We start from the raw sequence: 24164 nt of genomic DNA, 5'->3' as shown, positions 1-24164 counted from the left end.
TTGAGATTGCCTAGAATGATGCAAATGCTGGAAGAATTGCTTAGTAGCGCAACCTTTGTTTGTAAGAGCTTATTGGCAAGCTCGAGTCTCCCATTTAGCCAGTTTCCTCTCATCATTATGCCATAACAAAGTGCGAGCAGATAACAACTCAACCATCTATTGAGTCTCATCAAGAGAGGAGGTGTTGGCGAATTGCATCAATCTATGACAGATATCTTTTGCCTGCATAACTTCCCCTCTCATTTCCTACAAGTAAGACTTGCCATAGTCTTGGATGACACATTGAACCCGATAACAAATTGAAACCAAGCTGTGTCCATATCAAGGATCATTTGGGATGTCAAAGGAGGAATGGTGTCCTCAATCATAGATCGAAATTGATATGCTTAAGATAAGCATGGTTCACATGCAAAAGTCGCTTCTTGGGTAGGGAGTCATTGGCGGGATAGGAGCCAAAATGTAGCTTCAAAGCATACACGAGCATGATCCGAAAGACAAAGAGTATAATCAATCCTCATGTTACATGAAAAGTCATTATACTGCTGCATATTGAACAGATACCGGCGATCTACAAATTCAATGCTTCACAATTGAGCATAAAATGGTCCCATGATTGTCGTTCCACATGAAGCATATGAGACTGGCTAGTAGTGTTATTCGCAAGATTTGGAGCATTATTAAAATCTCCACAAAAAAATGCATTGGAACGCCAACAATATGAGGAAAGAGCAAGAGCACTCCACAACCGTGCCCTATCAGCAAAAGCTGTGAAAGCATATAGACCACCAAATTCAAAGATTCCCTATTAACAATACATTGAAAAACCATCCATCTCCCATCTGGGTCATTGAAAACCAAATTCAGGAGTAGCTCATGTCTAGCAAGCATAAACACTCCAGAAAAACCTGCAGATCCTGCGTAGGCAATCCAATAACACGCAAAGTAAGAAGTTTGATCGGAAAAATAATGTTGGTTATGCTCTTGAAGAACAACAATGTCTCCCTTGCATGTATGTACATAGTGCTAGGTAAGCCGCCACTTATCGTGATTGCATAACCCACGCACATTATAGGAAAAGCAATTCAAAGAACTATTCATCCTGTACAGTATATACAGCGGGCGATGAGCCAAGGATAAAAGACTTAGGTAGAAGTGTCTATAGGCACATACTCATCTGCAGTGGGTACATGAGAAGACATAGCACAACCACGTCCAGGAGGATTCAAGAGAGTAACACCCTGCGATGCAGGGGCTTCCCCTGTCACCACTTCCTTGTAGGAGCAGACAACCTTATCCCATGCCTCAGCCAAAGAAGTATTGTCATTACAAGGAAGCTTTTTCTAAACAGCAATTTTCAAGGGGGCCACATGATTGCAAGAAGATGCCAGGGGGCGGGCTTTAACAAATTTCTTAGGCACCATCCAAGCCTGAGAGGATGAAGCTTGTTCTTTGCCTGCCTCTTTTGCATTCAGAGAAGCAAGAAGTGAATTCGATTGGGATTGCTTTGCTTTGCCTTTATTTGCCCCAGCTGTCAAAGTAGAAGGTGAAGCACCTTTGGGCAGAGGAGGCAGAGGGGAAGGGACAGCTGCTCCCGTGTCCGATAGGTCGTTGTAGCAAGTAAAGTGTGTCGTGCTTTCTACAGTGGATGCTTCTCAGTGCAGTATGCATGAAACCTCACTCCAACACAAAGAATACATCACACAACACTGGAACAACAACTCAAAGCACAACAGCAGACTTAGAACTCACTGAAACTCTACAAATCATAGAACCATACAAACTTTGGCTGGCAGCACACTCAGCTCCAAGCCCAAGACTCACAGGTACAATGGGGGTGTCGAGGCTCCAATGTGCAGGGAGAGACTCAAGACACTAGACCATAGAAAGTGGATGATGATGTGTTTTCTCACGACTAGAACCAGCCATACGTATGTATAATCATAAAGAGCCACCAATGGCTAGCAAATATCCTAATCCAGCTAAGTCTATCTCCAAACTGTGATGGTGGTGATCTGGTCACGGTGTCCACTAGACCACCACCCATATTACTGCCACATGTCACTGCCCAGGCGAGAGTCCCTCCAGAGTGAACTCCAGACTAACTGTAACTAACTACTTGTCCTGTGTCAATGACAATGTAGCCCTGCTATAGTCGCCTTGAGAGGGATTTAGGTGGATCCCCCTAGGGACTCAAATACGGTACTTGGGTTGTCACGTTGGTTTGGATCTTTCACTAGAGCAACAGATTTCTCCTCTCCTCCTTTGCATCAAGAGAAAACTTCTGCATTCGAGCTCAGCACAGCTCTCTCTTGTGGCAGGGTTGTAGTGGCCAACCAGGTGCTCTTGGCTACTATGTGGTACATCACGTCTTGCTGGATTTTCTCGAGTTCCTGCATTATCTTGCTGGAGAGGTTGATCAGGAACTTCTTATGGTCAGTGCAAGCCACATAGCTGGCTCGGGTCTCCTCGCAGGTCATCACTTTACCTTGCTCTCGAGGGTTGGGGATCATTGACCCAGCACGGCCTTGAGTAGCACCAACCCACATGTATTGAGGAGCGTTTGAGGAAGCCACTTGTTTGGAACCCTATGGTCAATACACAACGAGGCCACATGGTTGGTAGCCGGCCTCATGTCTCTTGGTGTCCCATGGCAAAGGGTCCAGCCCGCACTTTTGGGGATTGTCTGCAGTTTGCAGTACTTTCTGAGGAGATTTAGAGCATTCACATGCGAGACATGAGGGGGGTGCAAAGCATATGTAAGAGGCTATACTTGCAAAGTGGCACGCCCCTCTTGATCCGGAAGCTCCCTATTGGATGGGGGCTTTCATGCTACTGAAGGTCCTCATTTCAGTTCGGGCTTACTCAGACACAAGTTCTTGCAGGTTCTTTGAGGTTTAGAGGGAGGGTCGCCTTACAGAATCACAACTGAGGCACTAGGGGTGGCCGAGTGTTGATTCCAGAGGATCAGAGTTGTGGTCATCAATGGGAGAACTTGTCATAGACCTCGACCCATCAGATTTTGAGTCAGGACACTGGTGGCTTTGCAATGAGACTCGGAGGAATGGATCTGGTAGGATTCTTTTACTCCAGCCGAGCACCTGGGAATCAGTACACAGCTTGGCTAGGTTGACACATATTGACAGCATGGAGAGAGGCTCGTCTTGCTACAATGACTCATTGGCATGAGGAGGGCCTCACATCTGAGTTTTTGGCATAATTTCCGGAGCGCTTGTGGGACAATAGACAGCCGAGGAGATTCACCATGTTCTAGTGGCTAGTTGCACATCAACCTCCTGCAGTCGGGATTTGTTTGGTGCACAGCGGCCTCTTGGCCGTACGTGCCGCCTGTGACCACCCACTTAAGACCCAGCGTTACTATTTGTGGGATTGCCCCATGGGAAGCAGGTTTGGTTTCGGATTCTTCGGCTGATGCTTGCATTTTTTATAGCCAGCTAGTACACTGGGGTGTTGCAGCTTGGTCCATGTTCCGGGGCCCGCCACTTCAGTTTGAGATGACTTCGGTCAGCAAGATGATCGTGATACAAGCGGGATTGCCTACAGTCTAGCCAGGCATAGAGCTCGTCCGTGAGGAGTGGAACATGGATAGAGAGTGGAACATCGTCTGTGAGGAGTGGAACATCGATAGAGAGTATTGCTGGGAGTTCATTTGGACACTAATTCATCTGGCAAGCCCGCTACTCCCGCTACTCTATCACAAGACGCGCACCACGTGCTGTAGCAGGCTACACTGTCACTTTCACAGGACACACAGTTAGTACAGTTGGTCGGTCTGGTCTTGTTCACACTAGACGGACTCTCTGGGCTGGGCAGTGACACGTGGCAGGGATACGATGGTTGTCTGGACATCGTGGCCAGGTCACCACCACCACGCAGTTTGGAGATAGACTTAGATGTCTGACATTTATGAGCCGTTGGTGACTCTTTATGGTTGTACATATGAGTAGTAGTTGTTGGGTCATCCAGGCCATCTTCTTCATATATGGACCAGTGTTGTCGTCTAGAGCAGCGAGTCTATACACACAGTACGTCTGCACCATCCTTGTGCATCTGAGCCTCGACACCCCCATTGTATCCGTGAGTTCTAGGCTGGAGCTGAGTGTGCTGCCACGCCAGAGTCTGTACTGGTTCCTTTGAGATAGTCGAGTCCATATATTCTGGTCTGCTGGTCTGTGTTGGGGGTAAAGGCACCCTGTGGCTCTCCTCTTGTATAGTGTACACATACTTATACTCAAAACTCACTTATAAGTGAGTACACACATTTTTATTAAGTGTCCGGCCACTTTGGCCGGACAACTTATAAGTGTACTTAATAAAACAAAGAACCCTCACAAAACACAATCGTGGGTTTCTTACGTTTGAGCCTTCTCTCTCTCTCTTTTGATCTGCTGCGCATCCTTCTTCCTGCATTGTGTGCCCATCTCCTCCTGCTCTTGCACACTCCCTGTACTCAACAAACTGGTATCAGAGCTAGGCTACGTGCCTTGGGCGAATCTCTCGCGCGTAGGAAGGAGTTTCTCTCTCCAGCGTAGATTTTCTCTCTCTAGAAATAGTAGCGCAGCAGCCTTCTCTCTCTTCTCCAAGTACGGTACATCGACTACCATTGCTTACACGCTGAAAACAGGGAATTATAGGTCCAAAACAGGTATTTTTGGGCTGTTTTTGGCTAAAAACATACCATTTTCTGCAAATTCAGGTGTATAAACAACAAAAAACAGGTTTACAGGCTGTCAGAGGACAGTTTGGGGAACCCAATTTCACGTTTGGAATTGGGGCTTTCTACCACTTTGCTGAAATTTGTCAAATTTCAGCAATTATTCGCGACAAAACTTAGAGCTTTTGCTAATTTCAGCAAAAACTACCAACTTTACTCCTTACAGGTGCATGTGGCGAAGCTACAGTGGAGAATTGAGCAGTGAGAATTTGGGGTTTTCGCTGAATTTTGAAAAATTCAGCAAAATTTCACTTATGTACTTACATTTGTGGTCAATTGGAGCAGAGAGATTGAGGTTTGTGGAGCCTACGCGTGTTTATTCAATTATTTGAGCAACTTTCACCTCTTATGTGTATTGCCAAATGTACTTTATGCAGTGAAACTGTGGCATGTACAACATTGGGGTCATTGCAAATGCATTTGGTGATGTATACTTGATGTGAGGTTGTTCTATGCGTTGAGTTTGACATGCTCAATATGTCATCTTGCTGAAAATTTTACTTTTGAAGTAAATTACAGCATTATATTTTCTCTTGCAAGCACTTTTACAGTGTATATTTGCATTTTCTTTTGCAATACAGTGATTGTACTTCTTGGCTGAAAATTATCAGTTTTTGTTTTGCCTCATTATGGCTGACCTTCGTCATCCTCGGACTCTAAGAGCCTCTTTGAGATCCGTAGGTTTGATGGTACAGGTTTTGATTTGTGGAAGGATCGCATACAGGGCATCTTTTCTTGAAAGAGTGCGATGATGCATTGTCTGCAAATAAGCCAGAGGGTATGTCAGATGCAGATTGGACTAAGATTAACAGGAAAGCCATTACTTACATCAAGATGGCTGTGACTGATGATATCCTTGTTGATATCAAGGGACTTGACACAGCTATGGCTGTGTGGGATAAGCTTAAAGCAACTTATGAGAATACGACTCCTATAAATCAGGTCCATCTTATGAGAAAGCTTGTAAGCTTAGAGCTTGATGAGTCCAAATCTGTCTCTGATCACTTGAATGCCTTTGGTGGGATTTTGAGTCAATTGAGTGATTCAGGTTTGCAGGCTTTTAAGGATGATAAGCTCAAGGCTATCTTTCTACTTATGACACTGCCAGAGTCTTGGGAAGCATTGGTTGTTTCTTTGAGCAATAACCCCAACTTGACCTATGGTGGTGTGTGTGGTTCTATCCTCAATGAGGAGATTAGACGCAAGTCAAGTGGGAGTGGCAGTGGATCAGCTTATAATGTGCGTGGACGCAATGAAAAAATACAAAATGTTGCAAATAAGAAAAGAAATTGCAGCAAAAGCAAGGAAAAACAGCAAGACATCACTTGCTATCAATGTGGAAGAAAGGGGCATAAAAAGCCCGATTGCAGGTATTTTAAGAAAGAGCAGGAGCGCAAGAAGCAAATGAATGCAAAAGGCAAGAAAAATGACAAAGAGGGCAGCTCTACCCCTAAGAAAAGTGAGCCTGAAAAGGCAAATGTGATCTCTAATGTTGTCATTAAAGAGATTGATGAAAATGAAGACACTAGTGATCTTTGTGTTGCATCTTTAGATCCACATGTCATGAATGTTGAGGATATGCATATCACTAAGCATGATGTGATAGATGCTTTGCTTTCTACTCATGATGGCCTGTCACAATCTTGGATTGTTGACAGTGGTGCCTCTTTTCATGTAACTCCCTCTTTGGAGTGTTTTGCCAGATACATTGCAGAAAACCTTGGAAAAGTGTATTTGGGCAATAACTATGCTTGTGACATTGAGGGAGTTGGCATCATACACCTGGCACTTGATAATGGCCAGGAACTCACTAGTGCTTCATGATGTTAGATATGTGCTTGGTATCAAGAAGAGTTTGCTTTCAGTTGGGCAGTTGGATAGCAGAGGCTTCTTCACTACATTTGGTGGTGGCATGTGGAAGATCCAAAAGGGATCTATGCTTATTACTAGAGGCAGTAAGAAGGGTACTTTATACTATCTGCATTGCAAGGCATTACCTGGTCGTTTTGTCGCAATTGTAGAAGTGCAGTCACACATGGAGCTTTGGCATAAGCGTCTTGGACACATGAGTCATAAGGGATTGCAGACTCTTTCCTCCCTTGGTAGGATTGATGTAAAAGGCTCTAAACTTGATTTTTGTGATGATTGTGTACTTGGGAAGCATGTAAAAGCTTCTTACTCTCATGGAGCCTCTAAAAAGGCTAGTATTTTGGATCTTGTACATTCTGATGTATGCACAATGCAAATAAAAACTCATGGTGGTTCTCGTTACTTTGTGTCTTTCATTGATGATTGTTCACGTAAACTATGGGTTTATTTGCTTAAGGATAAGACTGAGGTTTTAAATGCATTTAAAAAGTTCTATGCCTTTGTTTGTACTCAAAAGGGTTTGCAAATTAAATGCATACATACAGATAATGGGGGGGAGTATATTTCTAAAGACTTTAATGTTTTTTGTGGTGAGAATGGGATTAAAAGGGAGCTCACTGCCCCTTATAATCCATCTTCAAATGGTGTGGCTGAGTGTATGAATCGCACGCTATGTGAGAAGATTCGGTGAAAGCTGTCTACAACTAATCTCTCACAATTGTTTTGGGGGGAGGCACTTAAAACCGCGGTGCATATATGCAACCGATCTCCACATCGTGCACTTGATGGTGGCATCCCTGAAGAGGTTTGGTCTGGCAAACCGGCTTCATATGACCACTTGAAAGTTTTTGGTTGTGAATGCTATGTACATGTGCCTGTTGACTTGAGGACCAAACTCAATATGAAATCCTTGAAAGGCATCTTCTTGGGTTATGGAGATGAAGGTGAATATAGAGTTTGGATTCCGGGGTCACATAAGCTAATTCGCAACCGAGATGAGGTATTTAATGAACCTAAGCTGCTGAAAAATGTCACATCCAGTGAAAAGACTGAACCAAACGGCTCGCTGCTGCTGTCCTCTCCCTCGCCATCGCGCTCTAGCTTCCACACCCCCCCCACCCGCTGCCCTGCTGTGCGCAGCCCCACTGTCCGCCCGCCCCTTTTGCCCTACGCGCGCCCTGCCCCTTCTGCCCCTCCCGCTGCCCTGCTGTGCGCAACCCCATTCTGAGCTGTGTGCAGCATGCCCTCCTGTCCCCCCACCTGCCCAGCGCGTCCCGCCCACTGCCCGCCAGCCTTCCCCTACTCCACCCCCTCCTCCTGCTGCCACCAGCCTTTCCCCTACCCCTCCCCCCCCCCCCCCCCGCCTCGGTTTCTCCTCGTCATCCGTTGCAGTTCGGCCTCCTCGGCATTGCTTCGTGTTTGGGACAGTGTCTCCTGGGCATGATTGCAGCGTCCGCCCGTCGACCTCTCCTTACGACACAGCAGTAGACACATATGGAGGCTCCAGCTTCGCCACAGAGGGACTCGCCAGAAGCCCCCTCGCCCGACCCCGCTGAGCCCACCATTCGACTTTCTCTATCGCCGACAAAGCAAGCGAGCCTAGCCGCTGAGGTAGAGCGTTTGCAGGCGACTTCGGTCATTTGCAAAATTCTCGGCACCCGTCCTAGCAGAGGAGAGCTGCGAGACCTTCTCCAGGCCCGCCTTCTCGCAGAGGTGGGCAAGATCTTGGAAGTCCAGATTCTCGGACGGGGGTACTACCAGATCGAGTTCGAGACCTCCGAGATGGCTTCCAAGGTCATAGCTATGAGTCCACTGGCCATCCGAGCATCACGCGCCCACTTTCGACAGTGACGACATGGTTTTGACCCGACTTCGGATGTGCTAGTAGAGGAGGCAGACATCCCGATCTCAGTCTGCTTTCCGGGTTTACAGAGGGAGTACCTACCACTTCTTTCCAGGATTGGCTCTGCCATCGGGACTGTCCTGGAGACACCTCGTACGGCAGCATCAGTAGCTGCCAAGGCGGCTGGCATCCCCTCAGTTCAAGTTTTGGTCAAAGATACCCACACGCTCCCAAAGGTCATCCTTCTGCCTCGGGTGAGTGGGGGTTGGTTTAGACAGAGTGTGGAGTACTCGGGCCTTATGAACCAGTGCTTCATTTGCAGACAGATGAGCCACCTAGCGAAGGCCTGTCCACGGAGGAGGCCACGACTTGCACCTCAACCTCAGCCCCAGCCTTGGCCACAGCCAGCGGCACAGCGCATAGATTCAAAGCCACCCTCCGAGCCTGGAGCTCCAGCGGAGGAGGGATGGCAGCAGGACCGTGGCCGTCGACGCCAGGGGCCACAGCGACAGCCTGGCACTCAGAGTGGCCCTCAGGTGCCTACTCAGTAGCAGTGGGTTCCCACGGGGAACCGCTTTGGTCCTCTTGAGCAGGAGGAGCCCCCTACGCCAGCCTCCACCTCCGCTTCACCCTCGCCAACCGCCCCCCCTTCAGAGTTCCCCTCCTCCTCCTCATCCTCCCCCCCGCCCTCTGCTCCCGTCTACTCCCCTCCTCGCCCCTCTACCTCTGTCGCCCCACCCCGCTCCTCTTCCCCTCCGCCCCCCCCAGCTCCTTCTCCCCCTCCTCCTGCTCCAGTTCCACAGTCGACTCAGGAGACTGGTCCCTCGTCGGCGGCTAGGAGATCTCTTGGCAGTGCCTTTGCCACGAGTCACCTAGCGAGAGAGGGTCAACCCTTCTTGCGGCCCTCTCTGCAGATTCAGACATCTTCCCTTGCAGCTATCCCTCGTGGTCTGACGAGCATTGATCTCCGATGCCGCTGAGATTTCTTCGACTACGGGTTCACTCGCTTTCTCGACAATTCCGCAGCAGACCATGAGGCAGCCTGCTTCAAGGTCCATGCTTTGTTCCTCGCCGCTAGGGGGACAGAGGCCTTGGACTCAGCAATTGGTTTCTCCTTCCCCCTCTGTGGTAGGGCCGAGACAGAGTGGTCCCTCGACTCAGTGGTGGAATGGTTGCATACACAGGTTCTCGAGTTCTCTCACCACATGGGAGAACTTGGAGTTACAGATTTACTGCATACTTTGTGGCCACTTGCCAAGTTTGCGGTGACACCCCCAGACTCAGCACGATGTAGGCACATTGTGGTGTACTTTTTTGTTGATACGCAGTGTTTGCCTTGCTATGTATACATTCATGAGGACTCCTGGACAGAGGAGGTTGCTTTACGCACAGCTCGCTCTGCTTGGGCTTGGGCTAGGCACTCACTGCAGTCTCGCCTATCTAGAGGACGCTCGAATGCGGATTACTCCCCATCCAAGCCAGCCTCGAAGATAGCACGTCTTGTTGCTACGGCAGCATCTGTTCTCTCTCGCTCCCCATGAGGATCGTCTCATGAAACATGCAGGGACTAGGTGGGCCCCAGTTTCAGCGACAGCGGGACCGATTGCGTCAGGAGCTTCAGCGTTACCTTGTGTGAGGAGAGATTGATCTCCTTATGCTTCAGGAGCACCATCTGTCTGAGAGCCGCATTCGGCGATGTGGTTAGATTTTGCGTGGACGATATGATACCTTTTGGTCAGCTGCTTTTGGACCTGGAGGCATCCAGGGTGGGGTATGTATGACTATTGCGGACTCATGGCAGCAGGCCATTGTGGGCAGAGGGATTATTGTGCCAGGCAGGGCTCAGTGGATTACTATGCAGGTTCAGGGTGGCCTTGTGAGCTTCCTGAACATCTATGCGCCCAATGTGGCGAGTGCTCGTGCCGAGTTTTGGTCACAGATTGTTGAGTCTTTGCCACAGGCTGACCATTGGTGTGTAGGAGGGGACTTCAACATGTTGGAGGACCCTTCTGACAGGATTGGAGGCAGCCATGCTACTGTGCATGGAGTCGAGTTAGCAGCTTAGGAGAGGTTGTGTATGACTTTGAAGGTCTCGGATACATGGCAGCACCCTGGCTTTGTGAGGCCTCCAACGAGTCTTGCCTTCTCTAGATCGGACTGCAGAGTGGGAGGAGTGAATCTATCGCGGATAGATCGCTTCTACACTAGTGACCACTTCAGTGACTTGGGGGGATCAGTGGGCATCCTGGAAGGGACATCCTTCTCGGACCATGCACCAGTGATCCTCACAGTGGCAGACAGGCAGAGGAGTGGGAGCACGATGCTTCGCATCCCAGAGCGGGTCTTGTTGGACTCAGCACTCAGAGAGAGGGTAGAGGCTCTCTGGACAGAGGGCATGGACAGCCAGGCTCTACCTGCAGACAGAGTGACCTTAGGCCTAGCTCAGCTTAGCCACTTTTTTCTCCAGGAGTCTTTGGCTCGACGGGCTGCAGCAAGAGAGGAGGAGCAGCGTCTCAAACGAGGCATTGCTTCACTACAGAGGATGCAGGAGTAGCATCCAGAAAGTCCATGGTTGGAGGAGCATTTACAGCAGGCTCGACAGGAGCTTGCTTGCAGAGAGGAGAGGCGTCATGAGTTTTCCTTTCACAGGCAGGCATCTCAGTGGACTCAGGTGGGTGACAGAGTAACAGGTGCTTTTTTGAGACAGTGGGACCTCGGCACTCGCATGCCAAGGTCAATCAGTTGAGGAGACCCGATGGGTCAGTTGTTTGTGAGCCCGAGGATATGCGTGCAGTTGCTACTGACTTTTACCATGAGTTACTGTCGGCTGAGCCCCAGTCAGAGCGGCAGGATGCATGCAGGGAGCAGGTTTGGGCACAGATGGCTTGTCTTGTGACTGAGGAGATGCGCCAGAGGCTAGAATTGCCTCTTCAGCTGGAGGAGCTGCACACGGCTCTTAGGGCCCTCCCTCGTGGTAGCTGTCCAGGTGAGGATAGGCTGACTCCTAGCTTCTTCTTGGAGTACTGAGACCTGCTTGGCCCAGATCTTTGTAGTGCCTTTCAGTACATTCTGCACATAGGAGTGATGCCGGATAGCATGAGCGAGGGCTTGATTTACCTCATTCCAAAGGAGGGTGGCTCCTTGGATGAGATTCGACAGTGGCACCTCATCACCATCCTCAACTTAGCCTACAAAATTCTTGCCAAGGCTATGAGTTTGAGGATTCAGCCACTTTTGGAGAGCCTTATACATGGGACTCAGACAAGGAACACAGTATCCTTGACAACATCTTCACTTTCTTGGAGGCTTCTACCCTGGCACGGCTCCGTGGGGAGGACCTTGTGATTCTTCTTCTCGATTTTGAGAAGGCATACGACAGAGTTGACTGGGACTTTCTAGAGGGCACTCTGCGCAGGATGGGCTTCTCAGATGCTTGGATCAGAGGGGTGTCAGCTTTGTACAGACAGGCTCACAGTCAAGAGCTTTTGGCAGGAGATAGAGGTGAGCGCTTCATGCTCACACGATCGGTCAGACAAGGTTGTCCTCTTGCCCCCTTTCTCTTTTTGTTCTATGCGGAGGCGATGAGCAGATTTTTGGTGTCACAGCAGGTTGGTCTGAGGGGCTTAGCACTCCCTATTCGGGGAGATGAGCTTCTGGACGCTGAGTTTGCGGACGACTCAGCCTTGTACTTAGAGGGCCAGGAGGCCAATCTACACAGATGTGAGCAGGCTTTGGAGACCTTCTGTTGTGCATCGGGCGCACTGATCAACCGGAGAAAGACAGTGGCTTTCTCGGTTGGCAGTGCTCCTGTGCCAGATTGCATGCAAGGAGAGGGTTTCAGGTGGATTCCCCCAGGGACTGCAATTCGGTACTTGGGTTGTCAGGTTGGTTTGGACTTGTCCCCCGAGCAGCAGATTGCTCCTCTTCTGCTTTCCATCAGGAGAAAGCTGTTACATTGGAGCTCAGCACGACTTTCGCTGGCTGGTAGAGTAGTAGTTGCCAACCAGGTGTTGTTGGCGACTATGTGGTACATCACTTCTTGCTGGATCTTCTCGAGTTCTTGTATCAGCCAGGTAGAGAGGCTGATCAGGAACTTCCTTTGGTCAGGTCGTGACACTCAAATTGCCCGAGCCAAGGTGGCTTGGTCGGTCATCACACTTCCTTGTTCTCAGGGAGGGCTTGGGATCATTGATCCAACACAGTAGAGCAGAGCCCTTCTTGGGAAGTTCGTCGTCAGAGGACTTCTTCCAGGCGAGGAGCCCTGGAAGGAGTTCTTGCTACAGAGGCTTCGTGCCAGGGTGCCTCAGTCAGGAGGCCCTTGGCAACCTTCAACCAGATGGATCTTTACAGATTTGCGCCAAGTTGGTTTGAGCAGGAGACTGGAGGACCGCTTTGCTGTGAGTTTGCTTCGATCTTGGGAGCTCTTACGGCGTGGCCTAGAGCAGAGACAGCCGACGTGCACGGAGGAGCGCCTACGGCAGCCCCTCGTCTGGAACCCCATGGTTAGCACTCAGAGAGGCCACTTGGTTGGGAGTCGGCCTAATATTTCTTGGAGTCCCATGGCAGCAGGTCCAGCGCGTTCTCTGGTGACTGGCTAGAGTTCACAGGTTTGTCAGAGGAGGTGCAGGGTTTCCAGCTACAGGGCATGAGAGGGGTGCAGAGTATGTGTCAGGACATCTCAGAGTCATTTCCAGCTGAGTGGCTCACGCCTCTCGAGCCAGTAGCACCCCGGTGGATGGGAGCCTTCACACGACTGGAGGTTCTCATTTCAGTCAGGGCCTACTCAGAGACTGTCCAAGCCCTGTTCTTTGAGCTTCAGGGTGGGGGACGATTACAGCGAGTTGCAGTAGAGGCCCCGTAGGTAGCAGAGTGCTGTTTCCGGAGGATCCGAGTTTTGGGCATCTGTGGGAGGACTTGCATCATAGACCCTGACCCAACAGCTCTTGAGACTGGACACTGGAGGCTATGGGCTTGGGAGTGTTGTCCACTGGCACGAGTACAGTGGGATCCTGGTGAGTGGCTATGGAGGGACCCCTTCTCTTCTGCAAACCGCCGAGGAGTCCCCTTCTTTCAGTACACTGTTCGGCTTGGACGTCATATACTTGTAGCACAGAGAGAGGCCCGCCCCACTGCAACACGTCATTGGCAGGAGGAGGGCCTCACAGTCGAGTTCTTGGGAGCCTTTTGGCAGAGGTTGTGGGACTCCAGACAGCCGAGGCGCGTCACTTTGTTTCAGTGGTTGGCTGCACACAGAGCCACAGCAGTAGGGAGCTGGCTTGTGCATAGTGGTCTCTCGGCCGCATGTGCAGCCTGTGACCAGTTGGTGAAGAGTCAGCGTCATTGTCTTTGGGAATGTCCCTCGGCCCAGTAGGTGTGGCTACGAGTTCTTCGGCTGATGCCTTTCTTTCCACGGCTCGCCAGTACACTTGGGGGGCAGCAGCCTGGTCCACACTCACGGGCCCGGCACTTCAGTTTGAGCTATCTTCCACCAGCAGGATGATAGTGATGCAGGGGGGCCGACCTACACTTCAGCCTGTTTCTACAGAGCTTACTCCACAGGAGTGGTGCAGTGAGAGAGAGGAGTGTTGGGAGCTCATCAGTGGCCTGACACTTTGGTTCAGTGGCCTGACACTTTGCTTCATCTGGCGGGCCCGCTGTTTCCGCATCTTTGAGGCTCGCCCGGTGCCACCAGCAGAGACTGTTCGTGACTTTTGGCTAGAGCTGATCCATACCCTCAGAGGACAGCTTGAGGGACTACAAGGTAGCTCCGACCGCATGCGAGAGCGCCGCAAGGCTTTCCTTCGACTCTGGCGCCCTGGGCCTTTCTACACCATAGTCCAAGGGGTGCTCAGATGGCACTACTGTCCACCTATGTGGCTCTTCCCTCCTTCCATCTCTTGATTTAGCCTCATTGTATATATGCTGTTTTTTCATTGGGAGAGTCTCCCCATCATGCTTGTTGTAGCCCTCTCTTACAGAGGTGGATGTAGCCCTATGGCCAGTTTTCATTAACTAATAGAAGGATCTTTTTCTCGAAAAAAAAAAAATGTCACATCCAGTGACTTTGATAAGAAAAAGGTGAAATTTCAACATGATCAGTCACTTCCACAACCATTTTCTACTGAAAATTCAGCTCCTTTTGATGCTGGTCATAAGGGTCAGCGTGTTATCACTGAGCCAGATGATAATGGACAGCAAGGGGATGCTGAAATTCAGCCTGAGGGTCAAAATCAGCATGCTGAAAATCAATTACAGCAGGGTATAAATGCTGAAAATCAGCTTCTAATTGATGGGGTTAATGTTCCGCATGATGTAGAACCCTTACCGGTTAATGTAGATCATTGGGTGAGGCGATCTACACGTGTAAGAAGACAACCAGAGAGGTTTCAACCCTCTTTGGATTGTGTCTTGTTGACGGATGAGGGTGAGCCTCTTACATACAAAGAGGCACAGCTATGTGAGGACAAGAAAAAGTGGGAGCTTGCTATGAAATCTGAGATACAATCACTGTATGCAAATAATACATGGGAGCTTGTGTCTTTGCCCAAAGGAAGGAAAGCTATTCCTAACAAGTGGGTTTATAAGGTCAAATGTGTTGATGACAAACCCAAGTACAAAGCACGTCTAGTTGCTAAGGGTTATGCACAGAAGGAAGGCATTGATTTCCATGAGATTTTTTCACCTGTGGTGAAGATGTCTACTCTCCGTGTGCGGTTTTCTTTATGTGCTATCTTGGATTTGGAGCTGGATCAAATGGATGTGATCACTGCTTTCTTACATGGTGACTTGGATGAGGAGCTGTATATGCAGCAGCCTAAGGGCTTTGTCATTCCAGGGAAAGAGCATTTGGTATGCAAATTGAAACGTAGCTTGTATGGGTTGAAACAATCCCCTAGACAATGGTACAAGAAGTTCGATACTTTTATGCTCAACCATGGATTTAAACGCAGTCATACAGATCACTGTCTTTATACTAAAAAGGCTGAGGATGGAAGCCTTATTGTGTTGGTCCTTTATGTGGATGATATGCTACTTGCAGGAAAGCATAAAGAGACATTAGATGCATTGAAGAAAGAGCTGAATTCAGCCTTTTCTATGAAGGATTTGGGTGCAACTGAAAATATTTTGGGCATGCGTATTAAGCGAGATAGAAAGGAACGATTGTTGTTTCTCTCACAGGACAAGTACATCAAAAAGGTACTTGAACGTTTTCAGATGGCTGATGCTAAGCCTCTTGGTGTGCCTTGACCGCCACACACAAAGCTTAGCAAGCTTGATTGCCCAAAAGATCATGTTGCCAAACAATTCATGAAAGGGATTCCTTATGCATCCGCCTGTGGTTCTTTGATGTATGCCATGGTTGCTACACGTCCAGATATTGCTCATGCAGTGGGAGTTGTTAGCCGGTTTATGTCCAACCCTGGCAAACCACATTGGGAGGCAGTGAAATGCATCTTTAGATATTTGAAAGGTACACAGGACATATGTATATGCTATGGTGGGAGTACACTTGCGCTGTGGGGTTATTGTGATTCGGACATGGCAGGTGATCTTGACACTAGGAAATCTACCAGTGGGTATGTCTTCACACTTGCTGGAGGTGCTATTTCTTGGTGTTCAAGGTTGCAAAAGATTGTGGCACTGATCACTACAGAGGCTGAATATATTTCAGCCACAGAGGCTTCTAAGGAAGCCATATGGCTTGGCAGGTTGGTCAGGGATTTTGGTCTTCCTGCACATGCTCCAGTGCTTGGTTGTGATAGTCAGAGTGCTGTATGCCTGGCTAAGAATGCCATGTTTCATGCTCGTACTAAACACATAGATGCGCGGTACCACTTTATACGACAAGTCTTGGATGATGGTCTTGTCTCACTGACAAAGATCAAAACACAAGACAACCCTGCAGATGTCCTCACTAAGAGTCTTGCAAAGTCTCAACATGAGCATTGCATACGCTTAGTGAGAGTTGCTTAAAGGTACCACATTGGGCCTTTAAGTGGGAGGTTGTTGGGGGTAAAGGCCCCCTGTGGCCCCCCTCTTGTATAGTGTACACATACTTATACTCACGTCAACAAGTCTACTTGCTTCCTCCTACAAATCTTCTCAATGTCCTATCATCTATGAATCCTCAACTCTAGTTTGATACCAGTCACTGTACTGTCATTTTGAAAAAGTGTATTCATACTGAAAGGAAAGTCAAAATCATTTGGAAGAATAGGGAATGGGCGGAATACAGCCCAAATGTTCCAAAACGTGTTCCGAACGACGCCCGTTCCCGAAACGGAGTCGGGAACGGAACACCGTTCCGGTACAGGGTGTAGCTAGAATGGTGTTCCGGAACGGGAGGAATGGGGCAGAACAAGCATAAGTAGGCATCTGGTGGCAGATTTGGGGCTGTTTGGGGGACATATTTGGGGCAGTTTGAGGGCAAGTTTTGGGGCAGTTTTGGGGTTGTTTAGGAGTTGATTTGGGACTAAGCTGAATGGAGGTAATTCAAGCCTTACTTTAGTCGACCGTTCTGGCCCCGTTCCTATTCCGGGTCCCCCTCCTCCTTCCCGTTCCCGTCCCGTTCCGGACCCTCCCGTTCCCGTTCCCCATTCCCGTTTCGGGTAACTATGCCTTTCATGCATTGAGGATTGTTACCCCTGGTGCCTAGTCATGACATGATGGCTGGTTTCACCATGTGGCCGGCAGTCTTCTCCCATACACTCATGTGCTCATGCTCATTCACACATTAACATGCATGTGGGAAGGCACACATGCACATCAAAACGAAAGGGATGAAGAGTGCTCATATAGAGACTTGGATCGTACGCTCTAGTTCCTCTGGGATGAAGAATGGTCTTCCGAAATGATATAGCACAATTCCAAGACATCTAATGTTCCTGGTTTCATTCTTAATTCATTACGTGTTAGAGCCCTAGTGTGTCTTTGTTGTTTCTTTCATGAGTTTTATAGGCACTTTCTCTTCAACCAAAAAGAATACCTGAGAAGACATTGTGTGTTTCTTATCTCCTTCATCATATCTTGAAAAAAAGAACCATGACAAATTTCCTGCACAAGCAAATTCAGCTGTCAGAAAAACATAGCTCACATCAGAAAGTGAAACCACAGGTCATAATCGTCAGCACATACTAACCATCTGGTATGCTCTGTATCATGAAACATCATCATAGCATTAAGAGAAAAACTTAGTCATTAGCTGATATCAAATATTGTGATCGTACAAAACAAAACAAACTACATGTTTGACAATTACCTGTCGCATTCTGAACAAGTCTGTCCTCTTGGGGATGATTCGTAGAGTCCTCTAGCAACTTCTTGAAACATCTAGACGAATTTAGACCATAAGAACATTTGGAAAACTTTAAATGTGGCATAGCCAAGCCTAAAATCCGAGCACTTAAAATAGTACAAAAAGAAGAACAGAATTGTTGTAGCAATTGAATGTTGTGCACAATTTGTTTTCCTGATCAAAACCTAAACTTCTATCAAAAGAAAGTTTGTAAACTGTATAAAGAAATTAGTGATTGGATTACCTCTTCATTTTCAATGTTTCTTGATGTGCTCCCCCCTACTTCATCTTTATTTGTGATGTATTTCTGAACATGGCTGCAAGTCATATATAATCTCTCTCTCTCTCTCTCTCTCTCTCTCTCTCGTACATCCTCACACCAATTGGAAATTGAATTTGGCAGATTTAGGGGAATCCCACTTGAGAGCAGAATTTGCAAGTTATGCGGAATGGAGCCGGAGACAGAATTACACTATATATGCCACTGCACAGTATACTATGAGATACATGGGCGTTTTCATTGCCTCTTTAAAGAAGGCTTTGGACCTCTAGATAGAATCATGCATTACCAAGATCAAAGATGCTTAGGCTTGTACCTACTGGAACTACATCGGCACAAGGATAATCTAATGAGAAGACAAAGAGCACTACAGCCTCAGAGGTAGATCACAGATTTCTTCGGATCGAGAGAAGCAGGAGTGGAAGGGGAAGCAAGAGGCCAGCAGCCAACACAAAGGAGTACCCACATTCATACCAAAGGCACCCTAATTGACAGAGCGATTGAGCTTAGGAAATCGAGACGACCATGAACAAGATGCAGAAGCACACTTCACCGGAGGAGACTACAACAAAGGATTAGAAGCATTCTAGCTAGACACCCAGAATGCTCCTAAGAAGTTTATTTAATACTTTGTATTTAGTTTTTCACATTTACTTTCACACTTAGTACTTTAGTACTAAGGTACCCAGACATTGTAACAGATTCACCACTTTTGTATCAGTTTGGTCTCATAGGTCATTCTGGCCTTTTGAAGACGTTAATATAACATTTCATTTCATTTCTCTCTCTCTCTCTCTCTCTCTCTCTCTCTCTCTCTCTCTCTCTCTCTCTCTCTCTCTCTCTCTCTCTCTACGCGAGACATCCTACGCGAGCTGGTCTTTGATCTCCTACGCGCTGGTCTTCTACGCGAGCTGCACACCCTCTCCCCCCGCTTGCTGTGACAGCATGCCCAGCCCCTACGCATTCTCCTGCAGCTGCTCCCGCACTAAGAGAAGAAGCGAGGCCAACAGAGGGGCAGAATGGGTGGCCGGCTATTGTAATGGCACGCGCTAGAGCCGGGAAACTCAGACGCGACAAACAGCTGTTGGCGGCAGCAAGGGAGGACGTGGACGTGGGCGTGCACTAGGGGACGAAGCAAAGGCAGCAGAGGGATGCGAGCCTGTGTGTAGGCTAGGGTTGGTTGCAAGCTCCTCTACGCGTAGAAAGACTTTCTACGCGTAGAAGGTCCTGTCCTATGCGCGTCCCTGCATTTATCTACGCGTAGTACCTCCACGTTAAAGTTTAAAGACTTTTAGGTTTTAAGTTAAACTTTTAAGTTTTGCCCTATTCTCAGTCCCTCACCCTAGTACCCTAGTACCCTACCCCACATTTGTGTCTCGGGTTCGATGGATTCGCCTACCGAAGGGGAAGGGCCGGGTGTAGACAGCTACACCACCCCCAAAAAAACAACAGCTACATTTAAACGGAGAAACAGAGACACTGTACTATCACCAGGATCCTTATGAGTTGGGAAAACCTCCAGGATACACGATGAGCTAATGATGGAGAAGGTCCAGGTGATGCTCAAATCAGAGCTAAACTATATGAGGGATGACATCAGGAAGGAAATGCACGCGAGCGCTGAGAGCTACAGGAACTCCATGTATGGAGACATGATGAGAGAACTAAGGAGACAGATCCGGGGGATACAGAATGAGGAAAATCAGATCTTGAAAACGGAATTACGAAACCTAATCAAGGCCGAAGTAAATGTAACAGAATGCGTTATGCAAAAGAAACTCGATGAGGCAGTAGCAATTTTTGAAGCATGGAGAACAAATATGGAAAAGCACATGGGAGAAAAAGATGCAATAATCGAGGAGCTAAAAGGAGAACTTGCGACTTGCAAATCTGCAACTAAGGAGAAGGGAGAAGACCAACCTTCGGTGCTGAAGGAGCTCGAGGACATGAAGGATCAGATGAAAGCTCTACGGGAAGGAGATGGAACAGAAATCGAAAACAGCATCTTCATGGGCGGAACGTCTTTTTAAGACACAAGAAAAGGTTGATGAAGCAGAGAAATGGATTGAGGATGCGAAGAAAGGGAAGGCCCAAATGCCCGAGACCACACCTACCTCCACCATTATTAATATGACCATTGAGGAAGAGCAGAAAAGGAAGAATCGGGGTCTGCATGTGCGGGTCACAGGAGTCAAAGACAAACAGAATGTAGATGAAGAAGTGAAGGAACTGCTACAACGCATGGGCATCACAGAGCCTACTCACACAAGTGCATGGAGAGTGGACAAGAAAGGAATCGATGAGAAGGGAAACGTAAAGGATAGGGCACTTATTCTCCGCTTCCCGAATATAGAAATAAGGAAAGAATTTCTACAGAAGAGGCCAACTCTTAAGAAAACCGGTATTTTCCTGGGAGATGACCTTACGTTGGCACAAGTGGCACACATGCAAGAGTTGATGCCAGAGATCAAGGAAGCAAGAGAAAAGGGGAATATCGCCTTTTATAGAGGAGGGAAAGTAGTGGTTTTGGAAAAGCGCTCATCATGACGGTGCGAGACCTATGGGGCGACGCTCCGAATAGCAGCGTGGAATTGTAATGGATCATATAGGCTAGATGTAGGTGCCTTTGAAGACAGCTTTAGGGACAGAGACATAGTTTCTACTTAGAGACACACCAGATACCGGGACAGCTTATGCCACATGTGAAGGGTTATTTATGGGAAACAGCTGGTCGACCAGACAAGAGATCTCTACGGGGTAGCCGAGGTTTAGGAGGAGTAGCAGTCTTATTTAAAGAGGAGCTGAAACCACTACTACAGATTATCAGGAAAGATGAGCAAGCAAGGTATATGTGGGTGAGAATGAGAGCCGAGACAGGTAGATTTCTATATATCGCTATATGCTACTTCCCTCCAAGTACATCAGTCTACTCCTCACCTAAAGGACAGTCCCCTTTCTCCATATTGAATAATGACTAAAATCCTAAAACAGATTCGTAGCAGGTGACGAAACCCTAAAACAGCCCTCATCAAATGGCAAAAACCCTAAAATTTTTAATAGCACACACACACACACACTTTTTTAGTAAGTGCATTTGATTAATTTACAAGTGGGAAACCTTCAAAGGAACAAGAAGTCGATACATCAGGGTGAACACCAATGTGTTCAAGTATGAAAAGGTTCTAGAAACAAACATAAGAAAGCTGATAAAGGTCAGGGGATATATCCCCAGCAAGGAGGGCAAAGCACAAGGATTGTCGAAGAGACATCTTAAAGTAGGGGAAAGGGTCCAGATCAATGTGGTCAAACATGCGGGAGTTGCGTTGGCGCCAAATACTCCAGAAGACCCAATATCTGACCCATACGAAGAAAGTAGCGAAAGGCTTTAACGCCAGCGACACGAATCCAAAAAGGCAGAATTTCTTCCCAAAGGCCGCTGCGGGAAAACGGAGACGCACGAGTGTAGAAACCCAAGCAATAAAGACTGGAGTACAGCGACTATCCCATAGCAAGTGCTGAACAGATTCTTCGGAAGCAGAGCAACGAATGCAATGTGAGGGGCTGATCCGACGTTTTTGCAAAAAAGAACCAACTGGAAACACACCCATCAAGAAACGCCACAGAAATAGACGTTCCTTAAGAGGCAAATGGCTCTTCCAAATGGCAGTTAGGAGTTTCTACCACCACCGGGTGGAACGATTAGCACGCGCGCGCACACACACACACCCGAGAAGAAGAGAGTTTTCATGTCGTAGGAAACCATCCCAAGAGACCTTAAAGATCTAGCCGATGAGAAGTTGAACTCAAGACTTGTTATTCAAGAGGGAAATGGCATAACCAACCCCCCGAGCCATGCATGTGGTTTTTCCACCTCTGAATTGGTGAAGAAGTCCATTGATAGGATGAGAACTGGGAGAGCATATGATCATGATGGCTTAATGGCTGCTTATTTTAAACATGCCAAGGATCTACTCGCAGAGCTTCTAGCAGTGATGTTCAATCGTGCCATGTGTGAGGGCTTGCCTGATACTTGGAGTTTATCTACTTTTGTACCTATCTTCAAGTCAGGAGACCCTATGGAGCTTGGGAATAATTGCACTATCATGATTGGACACACATTGGCGCGGTTGTACGCATCCATTCTTGAGCAGCAGTTGAGTAGATGGGTAGAGAGGGAGGGTATACGCTCAACCGGGCAGGCAGGGTTCAGGAAAAGTTTTTCTACTCTTGACCACATTTTGACGCTCAAAGCCATTATTGAGGGCAGATCACATGGGAGACGGATCTATTGTAGCTTTCTGGACTTCCGCAAAGCATTTGACATAGTGCCCACAGCTAGATTGGTGTGCAAACTACATGAGGTGGGAGTACCACCAAAGCTGATTTGGGGGATCATGGCATTATACAGGTCAGTAGTGGGGCATATACGCACTCCAAATGGGTTCTCTAAATTAGTTCACTCCACTATCTGGGTGAAGCAAGGCTTCCTGCTCTCTCCTACTCTATTTGGTATGTATGAGGATGAGGTTTCCGACTATATTGAGAGAGAGGGTGATAGAGGTGCACAGCTAGCAGGGACATGGATTCCACTATTGTTATATGCTGATGATATTGTGTTGATCTCCGACTCTCCGGAGGGAATGCAACATCACTTGGATGTTTTGCATAGGTTTGCCCACGAAAATGGTTTGTCTGTCAACCTTGGTAAAATCAAGGTTATGGTGTTTAACACCACCCCACATTGGACCAGGAGATCAGCACCTGCATTCACATGCGGCCATGAGACAATGGAGTATACAAATGCTTACACCTACCTTGGGGTGGTCTTTAGTGGACCAGCATTTTCATTGAGGAGAGCAACAGAGACTAGATTGACCAAAGCATATGCAGCATTGGGTGGATTGGAGAGGATGTGTTCACAGATTCAATTTCAGAAGCCTCGAACGAAGCTCTGGCTTTTGACACTCTGGTGGCTTCCGCATTGCTCTATGGAGTTCAGATATGGGGGCCTTCATTAGACCATCACTGGATTTCGGGTCGCGCTCATGGATAGGGAGACATGGAGAAGCCTCTCATCTCTATGACTCGTGACTTATTAGAGCCAGGGCTGAATTCAGTATTATTCGAGCAGAGCTAGCTGCCCCCCCACTAGTGGTTGAGGCGCTTACCAGATCAGTCTCCTTTATACACAGCTTGTGGGACCTCCTTAGAGATAGATATGTCCGCCTAGCGCTTGAGTCCTCTCGACAGTTAGCTATGCAGAGAGATACAGCATGCTGATATGGGGAGACCCGGAGATGACATCATGGTTTCAGGTACATGGGTTCAGCATGGACAGATTGCCCCCCTTCAAGTACTCATTGGATGCACCCTCTTTGACTCTTACACAATCCGAGATCACCAGGCTCATCCACCGGACCTGACTCAGCTAGATACCGGCCGGCACAAGAGTTGGGCACGAAAATGGCTTTCTATAGTGAGCATCTTCTCCAGCTTACTGAGGATGATTTTGTGCCGAGGCCTAGATACATGGAGACCCACTTATCTCATGGGATATGATGTGCTATTGGCAGATACGCACATCTTCACACCAGCTTCGGGTCGAGACTGGTAGATATAGCGGAGTACCAACAGAGGCCAGGACATGTCCCCTATGTCACATGGAGCTTAAGATAGAGTTGCACTACACATGCCATTGCCTTTTTTACTATGAGATACGAAATCACTTTCAGTGCCTATTCAAAGAGGGCTTTGGACCACTCTCTACAGTCATGGGGTATGAGGACCGGAGATGTCTGGGACTGTTTTTGCCCAAGCTGCGTAGACACGGAGAGAGTGTGATGAGAGTTGAGGCTAGCCAGTCTCAGAGATAGATCGCAGACTTCTTTAGAGCGGACACTGGGCAGCCTGAGGAGCGGCTACCACAATTGAGCTCACACTCTCCTCACACCACAGGCATGCTGATTGATCCAGAAACCGAGCTAGGGAGATCCAGATGCCCATGACTGCAAAAGACTACACAGCATCGAGGAGGCTGCATCAGAGGATTCGGATCACTTTGGCTCGACATTCACGACGGCCGGTCAGACTACTGACCATGTAGGAGATTGATGAGATTTGCGAGCGACCAATGATGGAACTCCTC

The 24164-nt window shown here is 48.1% G+C and overlaps 1 protein-coding gene across 2 annotated transcripts in view; it reads right to left on the bottom strand.

Moving 5' to 3' along the window:
* LOC147437521 (MADS-box protein GGM13-like) overlaps nucleotides 1-24164 on the bottom strand; it is a 179012-nt gene that overhangs the window by 138770 nt on the left and 16078 nt on the right. For both annotated transcript variants that reach the window (XM_086485957.1, XM_086485956.1), the window contains exons 4-7: nucleotides 17984-18056; nucleotides 17704-17774; nucleotides 17584-17596; nucleotides 17431-17498 (exon numbers count right to left, since the gene is read on the bottom strand). In XM_086485957.1, the coding sequence (XP_086342083.1) occupies nucleotides 17431-17498; nucleotides 17584-17596; nucleotides 17704-17774; nucleotides 17984-18056 (225 nt within the window). The remainder of the gene's footprint in view (nucleotides 1-17430; nucleotides 17499-17583; nucleotides 17597-17703; nucleotides 17775-17983; nucleotides 18057-24164) is intronic.

Source organism: Adiantum capillus-veneris, chromosome 17 (genome assembly GCF_014529385.1).
Source record: "Adiantum capillus-veneris isolate H3 chromosome 17, ASM1452938v2, whole genome shotgun sequence".
NCBI classification, from domain to species: Eukaryota; Viridiplantae; Streptophyta; class Polypodiopsida; order Polypodiales; family Pteridaceae; genus Adiantum; species Adiantum capillus-veneris.
Note: the sequence above shows the minus strand (reverse complement) of the source record. Positions and strands in the feature narration are given on the sequence as shown.